Consider the following 27610-nt stretch of genomic DNA (forward strand, 5'->3'; position numbering starts at 1 on the left):
GTATTATTTATGCAAGCATAATTCTACCATATAGTAACCTGTATGCAGAATATATATAGTATATATAGGGAAACAATTATTTTTTCATCGCTGTAAAACCACAGAACGGTAAAGAAGATATTAATGTGTGTAGTTCTTCATAGATCTAGTCTCTTCATTTTGATCTCAAAGTGCGCCAGTTTGATCCATTTTTACTTGAAACTGTACAAAATTTTCTTCCGGGCGGGCATGCCCCCGGACCCCCCTAGGGGTTCAGTGGTCCATGACCTTTGATGCTCTGATGCTAAAACCGCCCCTGGCATCAATCATGCACACAAGCGAATGGGTACAGCACTAAGAAAGTGTAGTACAGAGGGTAAGTTAGGAGGGAAGGGTGTAGGGAAGCTGACCGCCAAAAAATGTAAAACTTTGCAAAATTATTACAGGGGGGCAATTCTCGATAACCAGGGTTCACTAGATCAGATGAAGACAGCAATCAATATGGGCAGGTCTCCTCTACTCGATGTCCACTGATGACAATCCTATGCACACCAGGTGCAGTCTCTCATGGTCTTGGTATAGGAAAGCAGAGGAGAAAGGAGAAACACCTGATAGCCATAAACACCATGCTGGAAACTTTCTAGCATGAGATGTGGGACAGAAGCTTATCCCAGTGTACCACCACATGTCAAGCGACAGCCTGCTACCGCGAATGCAGCATGGAGGCACTGAAAATGCAAACGAGTGCCTCAACTAAGTTACTGTATATGGACGCGGTGCCCAAAAACTGTCTTTGTAGGGAAAATGAGGCCATCTCCACTTTTAACGAAGGTGCCTCTGCCATGCTAACTGTTATGGAGAGGTTGTGGCTTCATAGCACATACGTTACTGTTAGTGCAATGAGGGAAACTGATAGGGTCAGAATCTCAAAAGCTCAGGCCATCACAACCACCAGTGCGAAACGTAGGCGCAAGACTCTGAGCACAGCTAAAAAAGTGAAACAACATCAGCAGGAAATGAGTGAGGGACCTACATATGGAGCAGGGATGGACATCTAGGCAGGACAGGAATGGGTAACTATAGTTACTGGTGGCAGTTTGTGGATGTGGTACTGTGGTTGCCTGGTGTGGACCCAGGATATTACTGTGGTTCTGTTCAGTTGAAGGCCATACATGTTGTGTTACTCAGTTGTGAATTTTGATGATATAGATTATAATGGACCATCCATGGTGTGTGTCTGTGTGACATCATCAATGATGACATCACTCACTGATGATATGGTGATGTGAAGACATGCACTAAGTTGTGAATTTTGATGTGTTAGATTATATGGACCATACATGGTGTGTGTGTCTGTGTGACATCATCAAGGATGACATCACTCAATGATGACATCACTCACTGAGCAACTTAATAAAGACAAAACAGAGATAATTGTCTTCGGCAAAAAATAAGATAGGCTCAAAGTTACTGCTCACCTCGAATCCCTATCTTTGAAGCCAAAGGACCAGGTAAAAAATCTTGGCATTATTATTGACTCTGATCTAAATTTCAACTCCCACATCAAGCTTATAAGAAAATCTGCCTTCTATCATCTAAAAAATATAGCAAGGATTAGAGGCTACATGTCCAAACAAGATCTTGAAAAACTAATTCATGCTTTCATTTCTAGCAGGCTAGACTACTGCAACAGTCTTTTCAATGGTCTTCCCAAAAAAGCTATTAAACAACTACAGCTCATTCAGAATGCGGCTGCTAGAGTTCTAACAAGAACCAAGAAAGCTGAACACATTACACCAGTTCTCAAATCCCTGCATTGGCTGCCAGTAAATCTTAGAATAGACTTTAAAATTCTGCTAATAGTTTACAAATCTCTCAACGGGTCAGGCCCACACTACATCTCTGAAATGCTTCTACACTATGAACCATCCAGATCCCTGACATCTTCAGGCACTGGTCTACTAATTGTCCCGAGGACCAAATCAAAACATGGTGAAGCCGCGTTCTCCCACTATGCCTCTCATAACTGGAACAAACTCCCTGAACACATTAGATCTGCCCCTACTCTGCCTATTTTTAAATCCAAGCTAAAGACCTTTATGTTTACTCTTGCTTTTAACTGCTACTAAACTACTGCCTCTCTCGGCCTGTAATTTAAAAAAAAGATTCCTGTACATTTCCAACAAATGGACTGTACATGTAATAATAATACTGAAGAGTGCCTTGTAACTTATTTAAAACAGAAATAATGTTTCATGTTTGTTAATTTGAGTATATATTTTAACTAAAACTGTCGGCTGTGTTTTTTATGTGTTTTTTATATGTGCATTGCTTTGCTGCTTGTTTTTTCGATTATTTTTTGTAAAGCACCTTGAATTGCCTTGTGTATGAAAGGTGCTATATAAATAAAATTTGACTTGACTTGACTTGACTTGACTGATGATATCATGGTGATGTGAAGACATGCACTAAGTTGTGAATTTTGATGTGTTCGATGATTTGATGGACCTGGTGTGTGTGTCTGTGTGACATCATCAATGATGACATTACTCAATGATGACATCACTCAATGATGACATCACTCAAAGATCACATATTTATTTCTGATCATCTCCTCATTTACCACTATGTGATCTCAGGGGATTGCTATCTACCTATGTGTTATATTTTACTGTTATATATTACTAATACTAATAGTATTAAGTATTATCATTTTTTTGTATTATGTATACTGCCCTACAAATCATAACCGCAGTAACTACGCCAACACTGAAACTGAGAAAAATGGCTTTAAAGTTTTTTTACTGTCCAGCCAAATGAGATATAGGTTGAAAAGTGGCAATGCGCTTATTAAATATGTATACGTTAAAGTATTTTTTTGGGGCAAAACAATAATCAATTAGTTGACCTATGACCCCAGAAATGCAGATACGGCACTCTGTCTGTGTATTACCTTAAACAGATGTGTAGGTAGTACAAGGGAAAAGCGCAGTAACTACAATCTAATGTGCTTCTCCTGTCTTGTTTTTCATGAGACAATTGTAATCGGTTTTGATTTCGATACCACATCATATCTGTATTTAATTGTTTTATTGTTTACATGTTTAAAACATTTAAATGGATGAGTAACAAATACATTCAGGGAATCCTGAAGTCAGTTGATGTAATCTTCACCACTGGTATTGCTTTTTGGTCATCATTCTGACACAATTAATAAGCACAGTTGTTTTATTATCTTAATTTAGAACAGGTTTTCTTTACAAATCAGATCAGCTTTTCAGATTGATAATTCATACAAGAACATATACAGGATATTACATAGCATATTACAATTATTTTGAATAAAATGAATTACAGACTGAGTCTGAATGCTGATAATTTATGCAGCAATTAAAAAGATTTTCCTGATGAGCTAGGTAGTGATACCAAACAATTATCACTATCTACAGCCAGATTAACACTTCCCAGTGGAGAACACAATTGCCTTCTTTATTGGATGATCTCTTATGGATTATTAGCTAGGAATACAGCATTTACGATTTTAAAGACACTGAAGACTCATTCATTAACAATTTGGACAGCTGTCAGTGCGCTCTCATATTGGGAATTGACTGGATTAACTAAACAGATTGTGCCATTATGAGTGATTGATATGTTGGGCTTTGTTATGGAAAGAGCGGGAAAATTGCAGTAACTACAAAATCCAACCAAAACCAGTCTGAACCGCAGTAACTAACCTCAAAGTGTAGTTACTGCGCTTATCTCTGTTTAAGTCCAGCTGAAGCTCTGTGAAAGCAAATCAAACTGCAGTAAGTGTAGTTACTGCAGTTTTGTCTGGTTTTTGGTTGGATTTCGTAGTTACTGCAACTTTTATACTCTGTTTTCTCAAATATAGAGCAAGACTGAACTTAGAAAATTTGTCACATGATAAAACAGATATCTAAAAGTTAAATTTCAATAATAACTCAATTTTGACCAAAATTGTAGTTACTGCGGTTTTGATTTGGAGGGCAGTATATTGATTGTTTAGACACTAGGATTTTCTTTTATTTCTGTATTTGATATGTACTGTGTGCGCACAGGACTCTGTGCGGCCAGGGACTACAGATGCAAATTAGCTCTTAGCTATCTCTGGTGCAATATGTTTATTGTGTACTGTCCCTGCTCAAATAAACAATAAAGATAAAGATAAGATGACATCACTCACTGATGATATCATGGTGATGTGAAGACATGCACTAAGTTGTGAATGTTGGTGTGTTAGATGATATGATGGACCATACAAGAACTAACTTATGAATTTTGTTTCTAGATATTGACATGATGGGCCGTACATGCATTCAGTTATGGATTTTGATTAGTTTTGTTGATATGATGATTTGATGATATTGTTGTTGCTAAGTATTTGATTAGATAGCCTATTGTGTCTCTAAATAGTGGTTTCCAATTAAAGAAGTCCCTGGAAACCAGAAATAATGTTTTATTATTTAGCATTTTGAGTTCATCACATCACAGGAACCTATGTTAATAAGCCACCAGCCAAATTTGGACGATGATGAACGTCGCAAAGTATATACATTTAGGTTTGACAGTCATGGCAAAAGTGATGAGAATCAATTCGATTTTAGAGTGTATTTTCTCCCGCGGACTGTGTGGGCGTGTCCCGTCTGTGAGTGCACAGCGCTACTGTGTGTGTCAGTGTGTGTGTGCGCGCGTGCGTGCATGCGTGTTTGTGATTCGTTTAAATATATGACGTGATAAGATCATGCATTTTAGCACCGCGCGCACCGCTCTCTTCAATGAGGAAATGGAAATCCAGACCTTGTAGAAAAGTGGCGATTTTAAGGCTTTGGGTTGAAAGTAATGGCTCATACTTTCTGAGCCACACAATTACTCACATAAGACCCTAAATAACATAGTTAGAACGTTTTTGTGGATTTTGGTTTCCAGGGACTTTAAGTGAGATTTCTAAGAGATTTTTACGTGGCTATAATGGTAGGCTATAATGAGTCATGCATTCAGAAATAATATCCTCTAGGGCAGTGGTTCTCAAATGGGGGTCCGGGAACCCCCAGGGGTCCTTGGCACTTTGACAGGGGGTCCGCGAAAAGTTTTCAAGGGGAATTTTTTTTTTTGACGAAAATATATTATGCTTTAAATCTAAAATGGTTCATGGATTACATTCTAATCTGACAAACCTATCAATTTAAATGTCAAGCACGTTAGCGTGGAAACAAGCTGAGCCCAAAATCACAAATCAGAATGAGGGGGTCCCCGGTGGTATATTTTGTATCTTATAAGGGGTCCTTGGCTGAAAAACATTTGAGAACCTGTGCTCTAGGGCAACACCACTTCCAGGAACCCCCATCCTGTGTAAGTAGGGTTCCCAGAGTAAAACCTGGCCATTTCCACCACTGCTTATGGATGAGCATCATCTGCTGCATGCCATCGAGAACCCTTGGTTGGATCGACTTCAAACTTTGGGAGTGTGCCCTATTGTGCAGTGCGGTGCCCTGTTTTCGTGTAATTCGGCATAGCGCCACCTACTGGCAACATAAAAATGTGGTTTATCTTGAGAACGGTTCGTCCGATCGACTTCAAACTCGAGGAGTGCGCTTAGGGGGACTCAAAGAAGTGTGTTGCCAGTAGGTGGCATAGCGCCAACTACTGGCAACACAAAAAGCGCTCTATCTCCATAGCCATTCATCTGATCGACTTAAAACTCGCGGAGTGCGCTTAGGGGGACTCAACGGAGTGCCAAACGGTGCCCTGTTTTCATGTAATTCGACATTGCGCCACCTACTGGCAACACAAAAACTGGTTTATCTCGAGAAACATTTGTTCGATTTACTTCAAACTTGGGGAGTGCGCTGCTGGGAACCCGATGGAGTGCGCTACCGCATTTCATGCAATTTTGACTTATTCTAGGACTGTCTGTATGTCTGTCCTTTGCGTATCTTGAGAACCGTTTGTCGGATCGACTTCAAACTTGCGCTTAGGGGGACCTGACAGAGTGCAGTGTGTGTGCCGGGGGGAAGCGCCCACAGGGTGGTGCATGGGGGAACGGGCACTGCACTAGTATAATAATAATACAAATAAGCGCATTATCACTTTTCAACCTATAAGTCATTTGGCTGGACAGTCAAAAAACTTTAAAGCCATTTTTCTCAGTTTCATTGTTAGCGTAGTTACTGCGGTTAGGATTTGTAGGGCAGTATGGAGAATATCATCAAGAAAGTTCATCGTTATTAATTTGTATAGAGAAGGATTGTGGAAAACATGAGACAATTTTTAGATCTAAGCCTCTAAAACCAGATCCTGTCTGATTTCAGATGGAATGACCCTATACAGACGTCTTCAAATTACAATATTCGGTAACACTTTATAATAACGTTCAGTAGTAAATCATTTATAAGCTATTAATTAATGATGAACTAATGATGAACTAATCATTTACAAAACATTTGTAGATGATTAATAAGTGCTATGTAAACATATTAAAAACGTGTTGTAAGTCATCTATAAACTTTCAGTAAATCATGAAATGATCATAAATAAAACGTAAATTGTAAATTGTTCATAATTAATCAATATACTATGAAGTTTTTATATTCCAACCATTATCTCTATAAACATTTATTAATCATGAACAAATGATGAACAAATCATTAGTAAATTATCTGCATATAAGTTGTGGATGTCTCATTGAAGCTGCATTCAGTGATGTTCCGTTTGGAGGAGTCCCCCCTCCCCTCCCTACATCGTCACGGGAACGCACACACGCAAGCTGCCTCTGCAGCGCAGATCCAACATGGCAGCGGTCTGCAAACTGTAAACACAGCAGCAATGTAAGTACAATATCAACCGTGCCACTTTCCAGCCACCTACTGAAATTAAATCAGAGACGATACTGTGGCGATTCTGGTTTTTAGAGTGATGTTGATGCTTGACTAGGAACTGAAGTGCATGCATGTTTCCAGCCGGAACTGTGTTGTTGTGCTCATGACTGACGTTCATGCTGAGAGTTGCTGGGAAGCTGGGAATTATTAAACCTGTACCAAAGTAAGTCTCCTGCCTCCTTGACTCTGACAGGGGTTGCTAACACCCGCATGGTAACTTTAGTATGATTATGGTGTTTGCTAATAAAAATGTGTCCTAATGGCTAACTTAGATCGATAGCTGGCCACGGCTAGCGTAGCTAGGTTAGCGTTAGCCGAGCTAGCCATCAGGAGGAGTAGATAAACACCAGTCTAACCAAGCTAGTATTACAGCAGTTTTTGCAAACATGTCTAGAGCAAAGCCAATTAGTTATTTATTGCGAGCAAGTTATTAGAATGGGACTCGCTAAAATGGCAGAAAGCAGCAGTTAGCGTCCCTCGCCATTCAGAGAAATCTGAATAGTTTACACAAACGCACCTTTTTTCGCTCAATCTTGTGGCCGCGAAAATATTTTGTTTCAGAAATAAATGCTTGCTTGTGTGCCTTGCTACAGTGAGACGGTAGTCTCCTCCATCTGCCATGACCATTGTAACATAATTTTCTTTATCAGGCAGACGAACCGCTGGCTGTGGTGGCAGGGGAAACAAACACAGGGACGTCCGTCTCAAGATCTGCCTGCCTGTGGAGTGGACTTTGGATTATTTCAACAACCAGTTTCATCGATACAATATGTATTGTACATGTTGCTGAGATACTAAATGAACACCTTTTTCTTTGCTTATTTTCCATTTGTGCACTTCTAGTTTATAAGTCATCATCTGTAAATATATCCGTACAGTATGGTGTCCTATAATTTGACAACAAAGCTATATGGAGAATATGTAGGCTTTCTCCTAAGGTTTAGAGACACTGACACTGTTTTATTGTTGTAATTATTGTGTTTTCAATTTGTAAATCATGGTTCCACACATTTTCGATTGAAAAAAGTATTTATTTCCCCCCAGACCTTGATTTTTTGGTATATTACCCCTTTTTATAATTGGAATGCTGTATTTTAATGATCCAATAAAAAAAACATTTAGTAAAAGCTGCACAATATAGATGTATTCTGCTGGGGCCTGGGGTCCATTAATCATTTGTAACAGGTGAGGAAGATCTACAGATTATATGTAACACATTTATGAGTGATGAATTGTTTACACTTTAGATTAGGGGATAAATAAAGCTTTATAAATTATTTGTATACATGTACAAATCATTTGTAACCGTTTAGGAAGATCTACAGATTATATGTAACACATTTATGAGTGATGAATTGTTTACACTTTAGATTAGGGGATACAGAAAGCTTTACAAATGATTTGTATACATAGTAGAGCAGATAAGTGAAAAAATATTTCAAATTGTGATACAAGCATGAAAGTTGGCATGAATACTCTCTATAGGTAACTCTTCAAATATGGCCGATTGGCCATTTGAAAATCCAATATGGCGACCATTTTTCAAGATGGCCATTAAAATATCCAAGAAAATACAGATGTTTCCCTATAAAACATAGACTATTCACTAGACTTTGCTCAAACTTGGCAATTTCTTATGGTTATGCACAAGATGGCTGGTCATGGTCATGGTCATGGTCAAACTTTGCCTATTGTGACCTTGTTTAGTTCTGAGTCGACCGATTACTGACTTTTCCTTGACTATCGACCCGATTTTGATTTCAATAGTGATTAGAAGTTGACACAAATTTATTCTTGCTGTTAAAGCTTGTTAGCATTCACATCCACAGAGTTATGTGCAGACAAGTCCTGATCTGAAGCATTTGTATCTACCTTTGCAGTCCTTGCATGAACACTTCGTCAACTCCTGGCAACTTGCTGCAATTGGTGCAAGAGTTGTCCAACAAATTTGCCATGAATCTCCATCTTTTGTCCATCCATAGTCAGCAGGGGACTTTATGTTTGGCTGAGGGTCCATTGCTTGAGCCCAGATAATTCCTGCCTGATAGGCTGCACGCTTGACATGTTCTTTAAGGGCTGCCTGTGTCGGTGGAATTGACTCATATGTCCTTTGCTTGCATGCAAATAGATCAAGCCTTTCAAGGACTTGGATGTCTTCATCATCCACTGTTACTGGGTACTGACTCAGCTTGGCAAAGGTCCTGCCAACTTCACCAAACACATTCCACGTCTACCATGCCCACTTTTTGCCCTTTCCACGAAAGGCCGAGACGACATCACATCCAGTGAAGGCGTGAAAGAACAGTAACGCACTTGATTTCTCGGGCCCCATGGCAGACACTACATCATGAATAGGAATGCATCTGGCTTTGGCTCCTTGGCCATACGCGACCAAAAAGACCAAGTTCCTTTAGGGAAGAGAAGACAGATACAGCTATGACAACTACATCTGTGTCATTGGCCTTAATGATCACTGCTTTGTACCTTTCCAAAATGGCATTTGTGGTATGTACAAAGAGTCTCGTGTCTGCCTCTTCATGTCGACATGGGGATACTCCTGAAAGGCCCCTTGCCTTGTTACAGACAGCATCCTCACGCTTTGTCACAATGATACTGCTAGCATTGTGAATGCCTTCAATTCTGTCTGCAAGGAACAGGAACAACTCTGTCTTGTTAATGTCATCCCTCAAGAAGCTTTTCCAGTTGTTTGGAGTTCTACTCATTCCTTCAACCCTTCTCCTGACACCTTTCCCTCGCTTGGATCTTGTCTCACACTTAAGACTGTCTTTCTTGTAGAGGTCAAACACAACATCAACCCTCCTGTAGATGGCACAGTAAGACTCCAGCTTGGTACGAATCTCTTCACTAGCATAGTCATCAAACGTCTTTGATGTACGTGGAGGCAGTGCATTGATCAATGCTGAGCCATCAATGACTATGACTTTTGCCTTAGGTTCTGAGTCTGATGGAGGGACCTCTGCTTCCAGTATGTTGACCAGCTGAGACTTCTGACAGGAATGCAGCCTACCATTGTCACTCAGTGATGCTGGAGCAAACTGATTTTCATGTTGGAAGAATTCTTCCAGGTCACATTGTCTACTTTGACATGAAATGAAGAGCATTGAAAAGAGCTGACAGTGCTCCTTCAATTATGACACCTTCTCCTTTGAACGTTTGGGCAATGGACGAGGCTTGAAGAATGCAGTGTTATTCTTCTTGATGGGCTTATAGAGGGACTGTTAAGCAGAATTTGGGACACAAAGATACTGAGAAAAAAGGCTATTATTTATCATGCTCTGACGTTATGCTGAGTATCATTAGCGGAAACTGGACCCCATGCCGAGTCTCACGGCAGCGGTGTCACCAGCGTGCCCTGGTAGTGTGCTGACACCAACTCTATTCTAACATACGATAAATTTACATTTAATGAATGATAACATAAGAAGATGAAGAAGAAAATTAATCACCAATACCACATCAAACTGTATTCCGAAAGCCATAAAAATAGTCAAATATGTTTTAAAACATTTCAGAATTATTTTCATTGGCATTAATGTGCATCAAGCATGTATAAAATACCAAAATATGTCAAAGGATAAACCATTTAATTTCCAACCACAGGTATTACATGCAAAAGTACGTTTTTATGGAATATTTTGGTGGCCATCTTGAAAAAACGGCCGCCATCTTGGATTTTCAAATGGCCAATCGGGTAGATTTGAAGAGTCACCTATATAGAATATGTGTGCCAATTTTCATGCTTGTATCATAATTTGAAATATTTGGGGTGATATTTGCAATTATCTGCTCTACTAACATGTACAAATCATTTGTAACCGTTTAGGAAGATCTACAGATTATATGTAACACATTTATGAGTGATGAATTGTTTACACTTTAGATTAGGGGATACAGAAAGCTTTATAAATGATTTGTATACATGTACAAATCATTTGTAACCGTTGAGGAAGCGTTATAAGTGAGTTGTAAATTATTTACACATCATTTATTACAGTTGGGCAAAACGTTGTAGTTTGTGCTGCAGTGCTTAAGTGCTGACTGCTTCGGTCGGCCTGGGGATGAGTCAGTCCCTGTTCACCCGCATGGGAGAAGCTTCATTAACAGGTCATAACCGGTACAGTATCATTGTTTTGAGGCTTTTAACAGGCTACCTTACAAGTAATTAATGAGACATCCACAAATTATATGCAGATCATTTACTAATGATTTGTTCATCATTTGTTCATGATTAACAAATGTCTAAGTGGCGAGATACTGATAAACAGAAGTTGCAATATAAAAACTGACTTAGAAGTGATTTATAATCTATCAACTAATTACTTTTAAATAATTTACTAATGATTTGCTCATCATTTGTTCATAATTAATAAATGTTTATAGAGATAATGGTTGGAATATAAAAACTTTGGATAGAATATTGATTAATTATTAACAATTTACTAACGTTTAATTTATGATAATTTCATGATTTACTGAAAGTTTATAGATGACTTACAACACGTTTTTAATATGTTTACATAGCACTTATTAATCATTTACAAATGTTTTGTAAATGATTAGTTCATCATTAATTAATAGCTTATAAATGATTTACTACTGAACGTTATTATAAAGTGTTACCCAATATTCATATAATATTCATATCAGTACTTTATTAAATATAATGTCTGACCTGAGAATCTCCAGTCTGCAGTGTGGACTCTCCAGTCCAGCAGAGAACAGCTTCACTCCTGAATCCTCCACTTTATTGCCACTCACGTCCAGCTCTCTCAGATGGCAGGGGTTGGACTTCAGAGCTGCGGCCACGACTTGAAACTCAGTCTTGTCCAAAGCGCAGCCCCTCATTCTGAATAAAAAATAAAGGGGTTGGACTTCAGAGCTGCGACCAGTCTATCCCATTTCTCTTATCTGACATCAAGTGGTTCTTGGTCTGTCAACTGGAAGAGCATCCAAAAGCTCTTATCCTGCCATGAGGAGGGAGGAGAGATCTGTGAGGAGCTCTGAGCAAGGAGCCACCAGACCAGGGCAGGCTTCCCGCCCCGTAGTGCAAATGTGAAGAAGCTCAAATTAACGAGGTTTTAGAGAAACAGCACAAGTGATAAGTGCCCATCATGTGATACTGATATAACATTAATGATAGATAGATAGATAGATAGAGTACTTTATTCATCCCCGAGGGGAAATTCTGGCGTTACAGCAGCAGTAGCATCAATGACAGCAACAAGAGCATCAATGACAAGAGCATCAATGAGATTAAACAATTAAACAATAAAAAAAAGTTACACAAATAAAAAAGTTACACAACTTCCGTAGGTAAGGTGCAGAAACAGCAGTATTAAAATATTGCAATAAGAAAAGAAACAAACCAATACGCGAAAATATACAATATACAATATATACCACTTTACTTCCACCGCCTTTACATCTTACGTTTCCCAGAAACTGTAGGTAAATTAAATCAAATCAACTAAATACTCCTAAATAGTATTGAATAATACTATTATTTATATTTCTATTATTTCTATAACTAAACTAAAGCTGTACAGTTTGTTATTTATATAATGATTGATATGACTATACTATACATAGTGAGTGTGCAATGTGGGCATGTGCACAGTGCATTGGATTCAATGTTCAGGAGGGCGGGAGAGGAGGGGGGCGGTAGGGAGAGGAAGGCCCTCCTCTCTCTGCGTGTCCAGGAGTTATTGTAAATTGTTATTGCGGTGGGTACGAAAGACCTCCTGTAATGCTCCTTGCTGCAGGGAAGCTGACGGAGCCTCTGACTGAAACCGCTCCGTTGTCCAGCCAGCAGGTCGTAAAGGGGGGGTGTCGTGTCATCCATGATTTTGAGTATTTTTTGTAGCATCCTTCCCTCCACAACCACCTCCAGGGGTTCCAGAGTGGTCCCCAGCACAGAGCCCGCTCTTCGAACAAGTTTGTTCAGCTTGTTAGAGTCGCTGGCTCTGATGCAGTTGCCCCAGCAGGTGGCTGCAAAGAGAATTGCGCTTGCTACCACAGACTGATAAAAGATATGCAGCATCTTGCTGCACACGTTGAAGGATCTGAGCCTCCTCAGGAAATAGAGTCTGTTCTGCCCCTTCTTGTAGACAGCCTCGGTGTTGCATCTCCAGTCCAGTTTTTTGTCCAGGTGAACGCCCAGGTATTTATAGCTGTCCACACTCACCACCTCCTCACCCCCGATGGAGATAGGGTTCGGCTCAGTGCTGGTCCTCCTTAAGTCCACAACCATCTCCCTGGTTTTGGACACGTTAAGGAGGAGGTGGTTTTCTCCGCACTAGTCCACAAAGCGGCTCACCAGATCCCTGTACTCCTCCCTCTCCATCTCTGACACACCCCACAACTACAGAGTCATCTGAATATTTCTGCAGATGACAGGATGTTGAGTTGTATTGGAAGTCAGAGGTGTATAGGATGAAGAGGAAAGGTGAGAAGACAGTCCCCTGTGGTGCTCCTGTGCTGCTGACCACCCGGTCAGACACACATCCCTTCAGTCGCACAAACTGTGGTTTGTCTGTCAGGTAGTCGATAATCCAGGAGGTTGTGGAGGCGTCCACCTGCATCCTTTGAAGCTTCTCACGCAGTAGTGCAGGCTGGATGGTGTTGAAAGCACTGGAGAAATCAAAGAACATCATCCTTACAGTGCTGCCTGCTGTGTTGAGGTGAGAGTGGGCTCGCTGGAGCAGGTAGATGATGGCGTCGTCGACTCCAACCCTGGGGCGGTACGCAAATTGCAGTGGGTCCAGGTAGGTGTCCACCTGGGGTCTGAGATGAGCCAGCATCAGTCTCTCCAGGACCTTCATGATGTGTGATGTCAAGGCCACCGGTCGAAAGTCATTCAGGGCAGATGGAGAGGGCTTCTTAGGAACCGGAACAAGGCAGGAGGTCTTCCACAGCACCGGAACCCTCTCCTGGCTCAGGCTAAGGTTGAAGAGGTGCTGTAGAACCCCACATAGCTGTTCTGCACAGGTCTTCAGGACCCTGGGGCAGATACCATCCGGACCGGCTGCCTGATTCTGGTTTAGCCTCCCCAGCTGCCGTAATGTAAGAACATGGGGAGCCTAAATTACGTTTAGTTCAGGTGTTCAGCCATAACCAATTTTAGTTGTGAAGGGAAAGGGGGGGAGTTGAGTTGTAGCTGTAATCTGCTGCCACCGTCATCAAGATTACGGACGTGGCTTCACGTGATGCTTCAGATGAAAGGACGTCTCATTTCTCTAACCGCACATTTCCTCGTTTCGTCTCTCCTCTCTTGTTTCCTCCATCCCTCCTCAGTGGGAGGGACTAAGATGCAAGGAAAGGACGGAAGAGAGGCAAAGGTGATACAATTAAGAGAAATGGGATAGACCCCAGGACTTCAGAGCTGAGGTCTCTGAGAGTTCAAAGCCAGAATGTCTGTTTTCAGATTTACTGTAAAATGAGTGATTATGAGACTAGCATACCAATCAAAACTTATACAGCATACTTCTTCCACTACTACTACTACTACTACTACTACTACTACTACTACATAATAATAATAATAATAATAATAATAATAATAATAATAATAAAGAAAGAAAAAAAACATTGCATGGATGCATAACTGGGACGTATCCTCAGTGATGTACCCTGGGGTCATAGGATGTTTCGGGTCTCGCAACATCATACACCCTCGCCCAGGTGACCCAGCCGGGGCTGGCCAAGCCCCAACTTACGTCCCAGTAGCTACCCACGGTCAGCCCTATAGGGAGGGTCGAAGGTGGTCATGCAGTCAGGGCCACTCAATCCGCTGCTCCGGAACTACTCTGCCGGGACCGGGGGAGGGAGAGGGCTCTGGTACGTAGAGGGACCGGGCTCTGTGGGTTGCCACCCGGCCGGGTTCCTCCCTCGTCTCACCAGGTCTACGACATGTGCGCTGCACCAGACTCCCCCGCTCCAAACATCTCATTCCGAGGTGATGGTATCTTAGTGGACACCATGCAGTACCAGTACTTGGTGGCACTGCAGTCTCCACTTGCGGCTTGAATGGCCCTCCTAAAAATAATATAATAATAATTTGTAGTATAGAGTTAGAAATTATAGAATTAGATATAAGCAGAAACCAAATAGAAAAGATTACATAAATGCTATTATGATTTTTTTTTGTAAAAAATGATTGAAAAACTATAATAATAATATTAATAGTGATATTAATAATAATAACACTAATAATACAATACAATAATACAATAAAATAAAAAATAATCAGCATGTCGAGTTCAACTTCTGGCAAAACAACTCCGTAAAACAGCCTGACACCATTAGAGCTACAGATTTGGTTGGGGTTTACTTTCAAAGTTTTGAGCCTACAGCAGGCTTTCCCAACCTTGAGGTCAGGACGATTGGGGCCGCATGGAATTCAAATGTGGCATTATAATAATAAAAACACCACACACAATTTAAAACAAATACTTATTCTACGTTTTCACAAAAGTGTCAGCTAAATGACAAAATGTAAATGTAATGTGGTTGTTTAGCGATATGTTGAACTGATCTGTAGGCCAGCTAGTGGGGTCTGTGTGTTAAAAGGATATAGCCCATATTTGTAGCCTACTTAGCTCTTGTTACATTGTCAGTATGCATTGTTTAATTTGAGTCATTGTTTGTTCAGTATTAATTTGCAGCCTTGTAAAATACTAGTTTCTTAAAGACGGTTGGCTCTCGCAATTTATAAATGCTTCCGCCTAAACGTCTGTAATTTGAGCACGGAAAACTTGGTCAAAACAGAAAGGGAAGCTCAGGGGAAATAATGAGCGATGATAGGGGGATGTCCCAGATGTCCCGCCTGAAGGCAGTTGATTAGAGAAATATGAGTGGATGCTCGTATCCGCTCATATTTCTCCAATTACCAGCTGGTCCTGATGCCGTATCACCCTCTGCCCTGAAGCGCTGTGCTGACCAGCTGGCCCCAGTATTCACAGACATTTTCAATTCCTCACTGGAGACCTGCTATGTACCAACATGCTTCAAAACATCAACCATAATCCCCCTCCCAAAAAAGGCAAGGCCCTCTGCACTTAAAGACTACAGACCCGTCGCCCTGACCTCTGTGGTCATGAAGTCCTTTGAGTGCCTTGTCCTGTCCTACCTTAAATCCATCACAGACCCACTCCTGGACCCCCTACAGTTTGCCTACAAGGCAACAGGTCTGTAGACGATGCAATAAACATGGCCCTCCACCACATCCTCACACATCTGGACAATGCAGGAACCTATGCCAGGATCCTGTTCGTGGATTTCAGCTTAACGTTTGACACGATCATCCCAGCCCTGCTACAGGAGAAACTCTCCCAGCTGGGCGTCCCTGACCCCATTTGCAGATGGACCACAGACTTCCTGACTGACAGGAAGCAGCATGTGAGGCTGGGTAAGCACATAACTGACTTTCGGTCCATCAGCACCGGTGCTGCCCAGGGCGGTGTCCTCTCTCCCTACTTCTTCGGTCTGTACACCAAGAGCTGCATCTCCAGTCACCAGTCCGTCAAGCTCCTGAAATTTGCGGACGATACCACTCTCATAGGGCTCATCACAGACGGAGATGAGTCGGAAAACAGACACGAAGTTGACCATCTGGTGACTTGGTGCAGTCAAAACAACCTGGTGTTAAATGTTCAAAAAACAATGGAGATGATTGTGGATTAGAGGAGGAACACAGCCCCAACTTCCCCCATCACCCTGGGTGACTCCCCAGTCAACACTGTGGAGTCCTTCCGCTTCCTGGGGACCATCATCAGCCATGGCCTAAAATGGGAGCTGAACATCCGAGCTCTCACCAAGAAGGCACAGCAGAGGATGTACTTTGTGCGGCAGCTGAAGAAATTCAAAGTGCCAAAGGCCAAGATGGTGCACTTCTACACCTCCATCGTTGAGTCCATCCTCACCTCCTCCATCACCGTCTGGTATGCTGCTGCCACTCTCAAAGACATTAACAGACTTCAGCACATCATCCGCTGTGCTGAGAAGATAATCAGATGCAACCTGCCATCCTTCCAAGACCTGCATGCAGCCAGGACACTGAAGCGGTTTCGCAAGATCATGACCGACCCCTCCCACCCTGGCCACAAACTCTTTACGACACTCCCCCACGGCAAGAGACTGAGGTCTGCTAAGACCAGAACCACTCGCCACAAGACCAGCTTCTTCCCAATCGCCATCAGCCTCACCAACAAGGCCTGGAAACCCCTTCCACCAAGGACCTCGCCAACAACACCCCCCCCCCCCGCAAACCCACTACCTCCTCCTGAACTCAGCTGAACCCCCCCATAAAACTGTAACTCAGATCTGATTTAATGCCTGTTTAACTGGGACTGTAAATTCACTGCTTATTTAAAGCAGCTACGAGCAACTTTTTCGATTGTTATTAAACAGTATAAATTTAATATCAATGCATCACATCTTACCTCTAATAGTCGACGAGAGCAACGCAGAGTAGTCTCGCTTGAACCCCGAGTGAATCGGCCAGTGTTAGTGTGTCTGTAGCCAGGGCAGATCAGGAAGTGAAATGAAACGGTTTGCAGCAGCCACTTCGGCCATAACCACAAAATAACTTCCAAAAACCTGTTAGAATATAACGAGAGATGTTCCCGCGAGTATGCGTGGCGTTCACATTGTTTATGTTATGTTGCTAGGCAGCGCAAACGGCGTTGGAAGGCAGCTGCGTTTCACTTCCTTGTTTCACTTCCGCGTTTCACTTCCGGGTTACCCGGTCCGGTCGCTCTAGAGAGCCCCCTGTTGGCGCGAGTTTAGACAGACTATAGACTTAATAATCACCTAAGGGAGCAATCTCAGATACACACGGCTTTGGTCTCGTCGACTATTAGAGGTAAGATGTGATGCATTGATATTAAATTTATACTGTTTAATAACAATCGAAAAAGTTGCTCGTAGCTGCTTTAATGCCTATTTAACTTAGACTGTAAATGTCATGTACATTCAATGTAAACTCATATTTAACTCAGACTGTAAATTCATATGAATTCACTGCCTATTTAAAGCCCCAATCAGTAACTTTTTCACCTGAATATAACAGCTTTTTAGTCATTGAAGATGGTACAGTGACTTGTAACAGGGAGAATGTCACCTCTATTGGTCACACACCGCCCTCCAAAGGCCTCTCCTGGGACTAAGCAGTTTGTGCCTGTGTCCCGGAGGCAAGATGCGTGCATGCGCTGTACAGTGGGAGTGTTGTGTTCCTGAAAACAAGGAAGTACCTCGGTGTGGATTTGCTACGAAAATGACGTTTCACGTAACTATGGATTATTATTTAATCTAGGGTTGTCACGATACCAAAATTATGACTTCGATACCGATACCTGCCTAAATATCTCGATACTCGATACTTAAACGATACCACGGCAAAAAGCTAAAGCAACAGGAAAAGTCATGTAATAATGGATGACAGAAGAACATGGAAGTTAAAATTCATGTTTTGAGTCTTCATCATACTTTATGTGGTGTTCAAAGATAGCTGGGGAAGCTGCCTCAACTGATTCTGCTGGCATCTCATTTGACTAAATAGAAAATGAGGAAATGTGTTCAGTAGAGCGCAGAATATAATAATTTCTGTTCAGTCTACTTTAGTATAATCCTGAGTTTGAGCTTCATCATTAAGTGCCAGATTTACAGTTAATGTCATGTATGTTTATTATTTTTCACAATAAAATGTACAGTAGGCCTATGTGGTATCAAGTGTTTTCTTGTTTGTTAATACATGTAGGTGAGTTTTTGACAATTAGTATAACATTAATCATGGATTATTCTAAATAAATAAATAATTTTCAGTGTTATTAAAGCTTTTACATGGTAATATACAGTAATCTGATGTCCCTTATACTTAGTGTATGTGATTTCTTTAACAGTTAACGTTATACAGTTTGCAACCTCATATCACTCTTAAACACCGTCATATAGCCTACCTCCTTGGCAGAGGTTAGGCGCATTGCCTTTAATTGCCTCATCAAACGACGCTGAAAAAAGTTTGCTTCTCACAAAATAAATCACACTCGCTTGACTTGACGTTATCACATTCGCTAAACTGTCACACTTTGTACTAGTCGGATCGTCTGTTGGAGAGATGCTTTGGCAAGTCAAGTGGACGTGTTGTCTCCCTTTTGCCTGTGTAAACATGTGTAAACATCGTTTTACAGACGGACAGCTTTGTCCGTGCACGCTTCGGCATAGCCGTTGTAATCTGACTGTATGGTTGTAATATTAAGTGCTGACTCCGTGGGCCAGATTCGACATACGCTGTTAGAAATGAGCAAACCCTATGCTGCTGCTCTCAGGTAGGATAGAGGCTGCAGTCGAGCGAAGCTGTGTGTGACAGGCAGAGAGGAGAGAGAGGGAGGGAGAAAAGCCAGCAGCTCCAGCACCAATTTACAGGAAAAATCCGTAGAGATTCAACACATTAACGTTGCTTCCCATGGTCAGAAAAAGTCGCCAGATTTGTCGCTAGTCGCCTTTGAGAAATAAAGTCGCCACGTGGGTCTGAAAAGTAGATAAATATATCGACAAAGTCGCCAAGTTGGCAACACTGCATGTCGGCTGAACAGAGGACTGGAGAGTGGAGTGTCAGTGAGACAGGGGAGGGCGGACTTGGCACGCCCACAGGGAGTTGAAACAGACAGCGCAAAGCTGCAGCACACAGACTCCGGTGGAGAAACAGACGGTGGCACATGGATGCAACGCAACTCATGTAATTTTTAAAAGTATCGGTACTAAATTAACGTGGTATAGTATCCTTTTTAATGCCAGGGTATCGCGGTACTGTTGTAGTACCGGTATATCGTGCAACCCTAATTTAATCACGTGGTGAGTACCCGATGTCACAACATGTACATAGAGCTTTCTGGCGCTGCTTTGTTGACTTTGAACGGCGATATTGATACTATTGCACCCAGAGGGCGCAGTTTCTCCAATAGCAAAACTTAAGTTGCTGAATGGATTTAACTCAGTCTGTAAATCTCATGTAAATTAAACGTAAATTCATATTCATTATCCATGGAACACACCTCCACTCATGTACATAATTGTATATATATCTACTCGATTTGATTGCACTTGCAACGTTGTGATTGTCTTAATCTAGCTTTCCTACTTCTTATCTCTGTATATTGATATGACCGCTACGCTGCATACAGACACTAAGACAAATTCCTCGTATGTAACTTGGATACTGTGGCAATAAAAGTGATTCTGAGTCTGAATTATATATATTTCTCGAACTATATATATATATATATATATATTATATATATATATATATATATATATATATATATATATATATATATATATATATATATATATATATATATATATAATTCGAGAAATATATATAATATATATATATTTATTTATTTATTTATTTATTTATTTAATTATGTATTTATTGATTTATTGATTGATTTATTGATTTATTTATAACATAAAAATAAAATAAAAAATACTGGTCAGATTACTTTGCCCAGACAGAAAACCAACTAGAATATCTAAATGTCTTAATGAAAATGTAATTGTGCTTGCTGTCCTCGCCACGCCCCGCCTCCTTGCAACACCCCTGCCCATGTGTAGCTAGTACGTCTCTAGGTGGTTAAAGGGTGTAGTAACTGGTTGCTAGGGTGTTTCCAGCTAGTCGCTAGGGTGTTTGTAGATTTTTGATTTTTGAAATTTGATTGTACGGTTCTAAAGTTATGGACCAAAATGTAAAGATGGCTGTTATAGCGCCACTATCAGGTCAATAGTAGTATTTCTTTAGATCACAGCAATAACTAAACGTGGGACGAGCCAAGGAAACCTGGGGAAATATAATTTTGATTGTAGAAGCTACTGTTCTAAAGTTATGGACCAAAACATAAAGATGGCTCTTATAGCGCCACCGTCAGGTCAATCGGTGTAATATTTTAGGCCAGAGTAGAAGAGTACTCTATGAACATATGGACCAAATTTGGGAACAGTCGCTCTTATGGTTTGTGAGCTACAGGTAATGTTGCTATTGCGCCCACTATAGGCGAAATGACAATTGTTTTTTAATCAGCTCAGAGTACATCCCTGCACACCTGTACCAAGTTTGGTTAGCATCGGACGTTGTGTTCCAGAGTTATGGCGATCTTTGTGAAATAGGCCCCACCCACAGAACTTTGGAAGTCGATATCGCAATGTTGCGTTTTCTTTTTAAATCCGTGAAATCAGTGTTGTGCAGGACAGTCCACACATGAAGTGTGCTTTGGTTTGGTGAAGATTGGACAAAATTTGAAGGTGGAATCGCAAAAAAAACAGTTTTGGACAAAATTCAAAATCGCGGAAAATCTAGACAGACGGAAATGGGCGTAAATCCAGGGAAAAAATAAGTTTGGTTGTGGACCCTATGGTTCAAAAGTTATGGACCAAAACGTAAAGAGGGCTGTTATAGCGCGTAGATAGTCAAAGGCCCCTCTGTGAACCTCTCTACCAAGTTTTGTAGCTGTACTTCGTATGGTTTCTGAGATACAGGTAATTTAATGCAATATTTTTCGAAACCCCATTCAAGTGAATGGGAAAAAAACCTTGCGCTTAATCGCGAATAGCGCCCAAACCGCTTGAACAAACCCTTACAAAAGTCATAGCAACCCTGTCCTCAATGAGCCGCAGGTTTTGAGTTCTGGCATGTCTATGTGTGTGAAAACTGTGGTCCCAAAATGTGTGGCAAATGTATATAATAATAAGTATGGGGGACTTAATAGATTGTGCCTTTCTTTCAGCAAGCACAATAATAAGAAAACTGTCCATAGCCTCTTGGAATTGTCTACCATGCAATATTTGGTTTTAAAAGGATGCTCAGATCCCATCTACACTCACACACACACACTATCACACACAATGATGTTTGTCACATCACGTTTCCTTCTATGTTTGTTTTCTAAAGTATAGAGTTGTACGGACCATATATTAATATTTGGGCTATTGGCCAGCTAGAGGGCTAGCTGACCATTCTATTGTCTGTCTTAACTTAGATTTGCTTTTTATTCTTTCTTCTGTTCTTTTCCTTTGTGTTTTTGTATTTTAATTGTTGCGTGTCATGTAATGTGTATTTTGTCTTGGACCCCAGGAAGACTAGCTGTCGTCTAGCTAATGGGGATCCTTTTTAATAAACAAATAAACAATTTAACTCAAATCAGCTCTCAATAACTGTCAAACTAAATGAATATCTGCACAACTGCAGTTTTCAGATATACAGTAAAACTGATTTTGTAATCATACAAAGCTGGTTGAAATTTTTTCAGTGTTCCTTTAATAGTGTGTATGTTTGAGGAACTATAGATGTTTATTGTAATTCTGATGGTCTCAGATATGAAGGTGGCTCTACACTGTTCTATACTGTTGGTATTCACACAAGGACTAACCGAGCCTTCCTGCAGTTCCTCACAGCTGGGAGAAGTCTGGCTCTTCCATTCACTGATGAGTTGTAGGCCTTCAGGTCCAACACATCCAGAACCTCCTCTGACATCTGCAGCATGTATGCCAGAGCTGAGCAGTGGATCTCAGAGAGTGTCTTCTCTGATCTGTTCTCTGACTTCAGGAACTGCTGGATCTCCTGATTTACTGACTGGTCGTTCATCTCCATCAAACAGTGGAAGATGTTGATGCTTCTGTCAGGAGTGGTGTCATCATGAATGTTTATCTTCTTAAGGTTGTTGATGGCTCTCTGGATGCTTTCTGGTCTACTCTCTGTCTGACCCAGCAGGCCTCGTAAGAGTCTCTGGCTGGAATCCAGTGAGAGGCCATGAAGGAAGCGGACAAAGAGGTCCAGGTGGCCATTTTTACTCTTCAGGGATTTCTCCATGGCTCTCAACAGGAAGGCATCCAGGGATTGGTCATTGTCTTCCGATATACCTGCTTCTCTTCTCAGCATTATGTCCTGATCAATTATGTCCTGATCAGATTCTTCTCCCAGGAATGTTCCCAGTGCCTTCTCATCCTTGGTTCTGTGACAGTGGAGCATGTAGACAGCAGCCAGAAACTCCTGAATGCTCAGATGGACAAAGCAGAAGACCTTGTCCTGGTACAGCACACACTCCTCTTTAAAGATCTGTGTGAACACTCCAGAGTACACCGAGGCTGCTCTGATATCAATGCCACACTTTGTCAGGTCTTCCTCATAGAAGATCAAGTTGCCATTCTCCAGCTGCTCAAAAGCCAATTTTCCCAGAGAGAGAATCATTGTCCTGGTCTCTGTCGTTGAGTGTGGATCTTTCTCATCTTTCTGATTGGACTGAACCACCAGGAAGTGGATGTACATCTCAGTCAGGGTCTTGGGCATGTCTCCGCTGTCACTGGTTTTCAACACAGACTCCAGAACATTAGCAGTGATCCAGCAGAAGACTGGGATGTGGCACATGATGTGAAGGGTTCGTGAAGTCTTGATGTGTGAGATTATTGTGTTGGCCTGCTCCTCATCTCTGAATCTCTTCCTGAAGTACTCATCCTTTTGTGGGTCAGTGAAGCCTTTCACCTCTGTTAACACATCAACGAACCGAGGAGGGATCTGATTGGCTGCTGCAGGCCGTGTGGTCATCCAGAGGAGAGCATTGGGGAGGAGATTCCCTTCGATGAGGTTTGTCAGCAGCAAATCTACTGAGGTTATCTCTGTGACATCAGTCAGCATCTCGTTGTTCTGGAAGTCTAGAGGAAGTCGACACTCATCCAGACCGTCAAAGATGAACACAACCTTGAACTTGTCAAAGCTGCAGATTCCTGCGTCTTTGGTCTCAGGGAAGAAGCGATGAAGAAGTTCCACCAAGCTGAACTTTTTCTCTTTCAGCCGATTCAGCTCTCTGAAAGTGAACAGAAATATGAACTGCATATCCTGGTTGGCTTTGTCTTCAGCCCAGTCCAGAGTGAACTTCTGTGTTAAGACTGTTTTTCCAATGCCAGCCACTCCCTTTGTCATCAATGTTCTGGTTGTTTTATCTCTTCCAGGTAAGGGGTTAAAGATGTCTTCAACTTTGATTTTTTTTTCTGATCTCTGGTTTCTGGATGCTGCCTCAATCTGTCTGACCTCATGCTCAAAATTGACCTCTCCACTATCTCCCACTGTGAGGTAAAGCATAGTGTAGATCTGACTCATAAGTGTTGAGTTTCCTGCTTTAGCAATCCATTCAAACACACACTGAAATCTCTGCTTCAGACGGGCTTTGTGTTGACGTTGACATTGTTGTTCTGCAGGAGTTTCTGAAAGAATAAACAACAGATGAAGTCAATGAGTGGTGAGTAAAGATAATGCAGGACATTTCCTGATAATTTACACATTCCCAACTCCATGGACAGTATTCAGCTCATTACTGGTGGGTGGACATGAGAGGTTTCATGCAACCAATCGGATTTGTTAAGTATTCATCAGAGTAAGGGCCTGTGGGTAGAAACAGTTTTTTCATCTGGTGGTTTTGGTGTACAGTGATCTGTAGCACTTGCCGGAGCGGAGAAGTTCAAACAGATCTTGGCCAGGGTGAGATGGGTCAGTGATAATCTTTCCTGCCCTTTTCTTGACTCGTGAGGAGTACACGTCTTGGATGGAGGGAAAGTTGGCACTGATGATTTTCTGTGCGGTCCTGACTGTCTGTTATTATAATAATTATGTACCGGTAGTTTAGTTTTCCATGTTATGTTATCTTAGTTCTGCTTCTTCCTCTCCAGCACTACAGGCAAACTCTGCTTTGCTCCTGCCTGCTTATCTATATTTCTGAAATCTTTTTCTGTTTTTCCAGCTACAAGGCACAAATAATATGAGTTAGACCTCCTGCTACAGACCTAGCAATAAATGTCTTTCCTGTGCATCTGAGGTGCATGTGCTGTATGGTTGCGGGAGTACCGTACTGTAGCTGCTACCATTATGTATGTCTAATGTTTAATTGTATGTTTAATTAGGTATATGCTGTTTGCACCTGTACATCAAATACGTAGAATTTAAAATGTTTAAGCACGTCTAAAGTATGCACATGACATGTGCACCTATGGGCAGTAAATATGCCACTGTCTCTGACTTGTCTTATCACTCTACTGCCTTATTGCTTGTTGTGTCTCTTGTTGTTTTTGCACTCATATGCCCTGTTATATTTGTACTATGTTGTAAACGGAGTCCACAGCACAATAATTTCACACGTGATACTTGTACCACGGAGTGACAATAAAAAAAATCTTGAATCTTGAATCTTGAATCTTGGAGCATGGCCTACAGTCAATAATGGCATTCAACCGCTCACCTCTGAGTGCCCCCTGCTGGTTGAATGTCCTTATTGACTGCATGCTGTGCTCCCGCAGCCGTACTGCACTGGCACCTCAGAGGCAAAGCAAATTCATTCCATGCTAGATCTGTAATTCTACAGCGTTAAAGCGATCAGCGGTCATGATCACCTATTTCTAAAACGTTTTCAGCATTCAGGAATACACAATCCTCCTCGCACTCTGGACTGTCATAACATGCGACAGAAGATTGCTTTGCTATAAACAAGAAGACACTGCATGACATACTTCCAATGTGTTGTGTTCAGTCATGAAGTGCCAGATTTGAATGTTACCAGAACCTTCCCAAAACTCTGTAAACCTGAATCATTACCAAAGAAACTGACAGACAGTGTTGGGCATTACTAGTAACGCGTTTCTGTAATAATCTTAATTTCCCAGTAATGAGTAGTGTAATGCCAATGTAAATTAATAACTCATTAACTCAAATCAACTCTCAATAACTGTCAAACTAGATGAATGATGAATAGTTTGACAGTTATTGAGAGTTGATTTGAGTTAATGAGTTATTTTTATTTGAGTTAGTGTGGACCAGTGATGTCACTGGTCCACACTTTAACACTCAATAACTGTCAAATTAAATGACAGACTTCAAAACCGTTTACAGTTTTCTGATATACTACTGATGTTCTAATGATACAAAGCTGGTTGAAAATGGGCGGAGTGTTCCTTTAAGCATATCGTCCATTTTTTTTAACCTGGCTACATTATCCCTTCACACGCTACACTGTGGAACAGCATCGCACGCCAGTACGATAAAGTCCGAGCACAAATAGAAGACGAGATCAAAGACCAGGATGTTTCACTCACCACAGACCTTTGGACTTCACCCACGATGGATGCATACATCACCGTGACAGCCCATTATGGGAGATAAAAGCAAAAGTCCTCCGCACCACCTTGATGCCAGAGAGGCACGCCGCTGTCAATATCGCCCAGAGGCTGACTGATACAATTGGAGAGTGGAGCCTGCAGGTGTTCTGCGTTGTACATGACAATGCAAGCAGCATGCATCTGGCAATGTCTTTGTGTGAAGATTTCATGCACGACCTTGGCTGCACTGGACATACGTTGCAGTTGGCGATCAAGGCAGGGCTGGATTTAGCAGAAGTGACAAAAGCCATTGAAGCAGCGAGGCGAGTGGTGGGTCATTTCCGCAAGTCAACAGTGGCAACGTGTGCACTGAAGAAGTGTCAAACCCAGCTCCGTGGCACTGCTGACGAGGGCACAAAAAAGCCAGAGTTGAGGGTCCAGAACGACTGTTCCACACGTTGGAATTCAATGTTTACAATGCTGGAGCGACTTCACCAGCTGCGTATCCCTGTACAAGCCGTACTCGAAGACGAGAGCGTTACCAAATCCGCCACCAGAAAAGCCCTGGCAATGAGAGCCTCACAATGGGAGCTGATCTAGCAGCTGCTCCCTGTACTCAGACCACTGGCAAAGGCAACTACAATTATGTGCGGGGAATTTCACGTCAGGCTCTCATTCATTTACCCTGTTATCATCAACCTGGTGGATGGTGTGCTGAGCGAAGAGTCTGATATACCAGCAGCTCACAACTTCAAGAATGCTGTCCGACAACAGCTGACAACCAGGTTCAAGCTGGACGATGAAGACAACTTGGCAGGGTCGGTTCCTGGCCTGCATGCTCAACCCCAGGTTTAAAGACCTCAAATTCCTCCCGGAGACTACCAGAGTGGAGGTCAAAAGCCACCTGGTCAGGCTACTGCGAGATGGAGAGGCAGACCAGCCCGCAGCTACAGGTAAATATATGTGGTGGGGGCTTTCATTCACTATAAAACCTTGAACTGAAACGGTATCTTTCTGACTTGCGTTGCAGCTGCACAGGGTGACGTCCCCACAGACAGCGACGAGGAGGAGGTGGATGACAACAACAACAACACAGACGAGCGAGAGCCAAAGAAGAAGAAAACACGACTCGAGGCTGATTATGAGGAACTGTTTGGGCCTCACTATACCAGTAAAAAAGTAGCGAGTGCCAGCACCTGCCCAGAGGAGGTACAGCAATATCTCCAGATGACCCGCATCCCCACGACCTGCAACCCTCTGGAGTGGTGGGCCCGCAAGGAGAAGCAGCTTCCCCATCTGGCCAAGCTGGTTAAAAGCTACCTGGCTATCCCAGCCACCAGCACCCCGAGTGAGAGAGTGTTTTCCCTGGCTGGGAACACGATCACTCGGCAGAGAGCAAGCTTACACCCAGCTCATGTTGATGCCCTTGTTTTTCTGAACGCTAACCAGAAGTGCAGAGCGAGGATTAGAAATGAGGAGGACTTTTGCGAGAGCGAGCCGGAGGAGCTAGCCTAACGGCCGGAACACACATCTTGCGTGTGCTGTGCGTCTGCGTGGCGTCTGCGTGTCGTTTTCATTTCGGC

At 41.9% G+C, this 27610-nt stretch overlaps 1 protein-coding gene across 5 annotated transcripts in view; it reads right to left on the minus strand.

Annotated features, from left to right (window-relative positions):
* LOC310772608 (protein NLRC3-like) overlaps positions 1 to 27610 on the minus strand; it is a 153051-nt gene that overhangs the window by 85767 nt on the left and 39674 nt on the right. For all 5 annotated transcript variants that reach the window (XM_083632451.1, XM_083632449.1, XM_083632448.1 and 2 more), the window contains exons 11-12: positions 22319 to 24146; positions 11572 to 11745 (exon numbers count right to left, since the gene is read on the minus strand). In XM_083632451.1, coding sequence (XP_083488577.1) covers positions 11572 to 11745; positions 22319 to 24146 — 2002 coding nt within the window. The remainder of the gene's footprint in view (positions 1 to 11571; positions 11746 to 22318; positions 24147 to 27610) is intronic.

This window comes from Poromitra crassiceps (genome assembly GCF_964638095.1).
Source record: "Poromitra crassiceps genome assembly, chromosome: 3".
NCBI classification, from domain to species: domain Eukaryota; kingdom Metazoa; phylum Chordata; class Actinopteri; order Beryciformes; family Melamphaidae; genus Poromitra; species Poromitra crassiceps.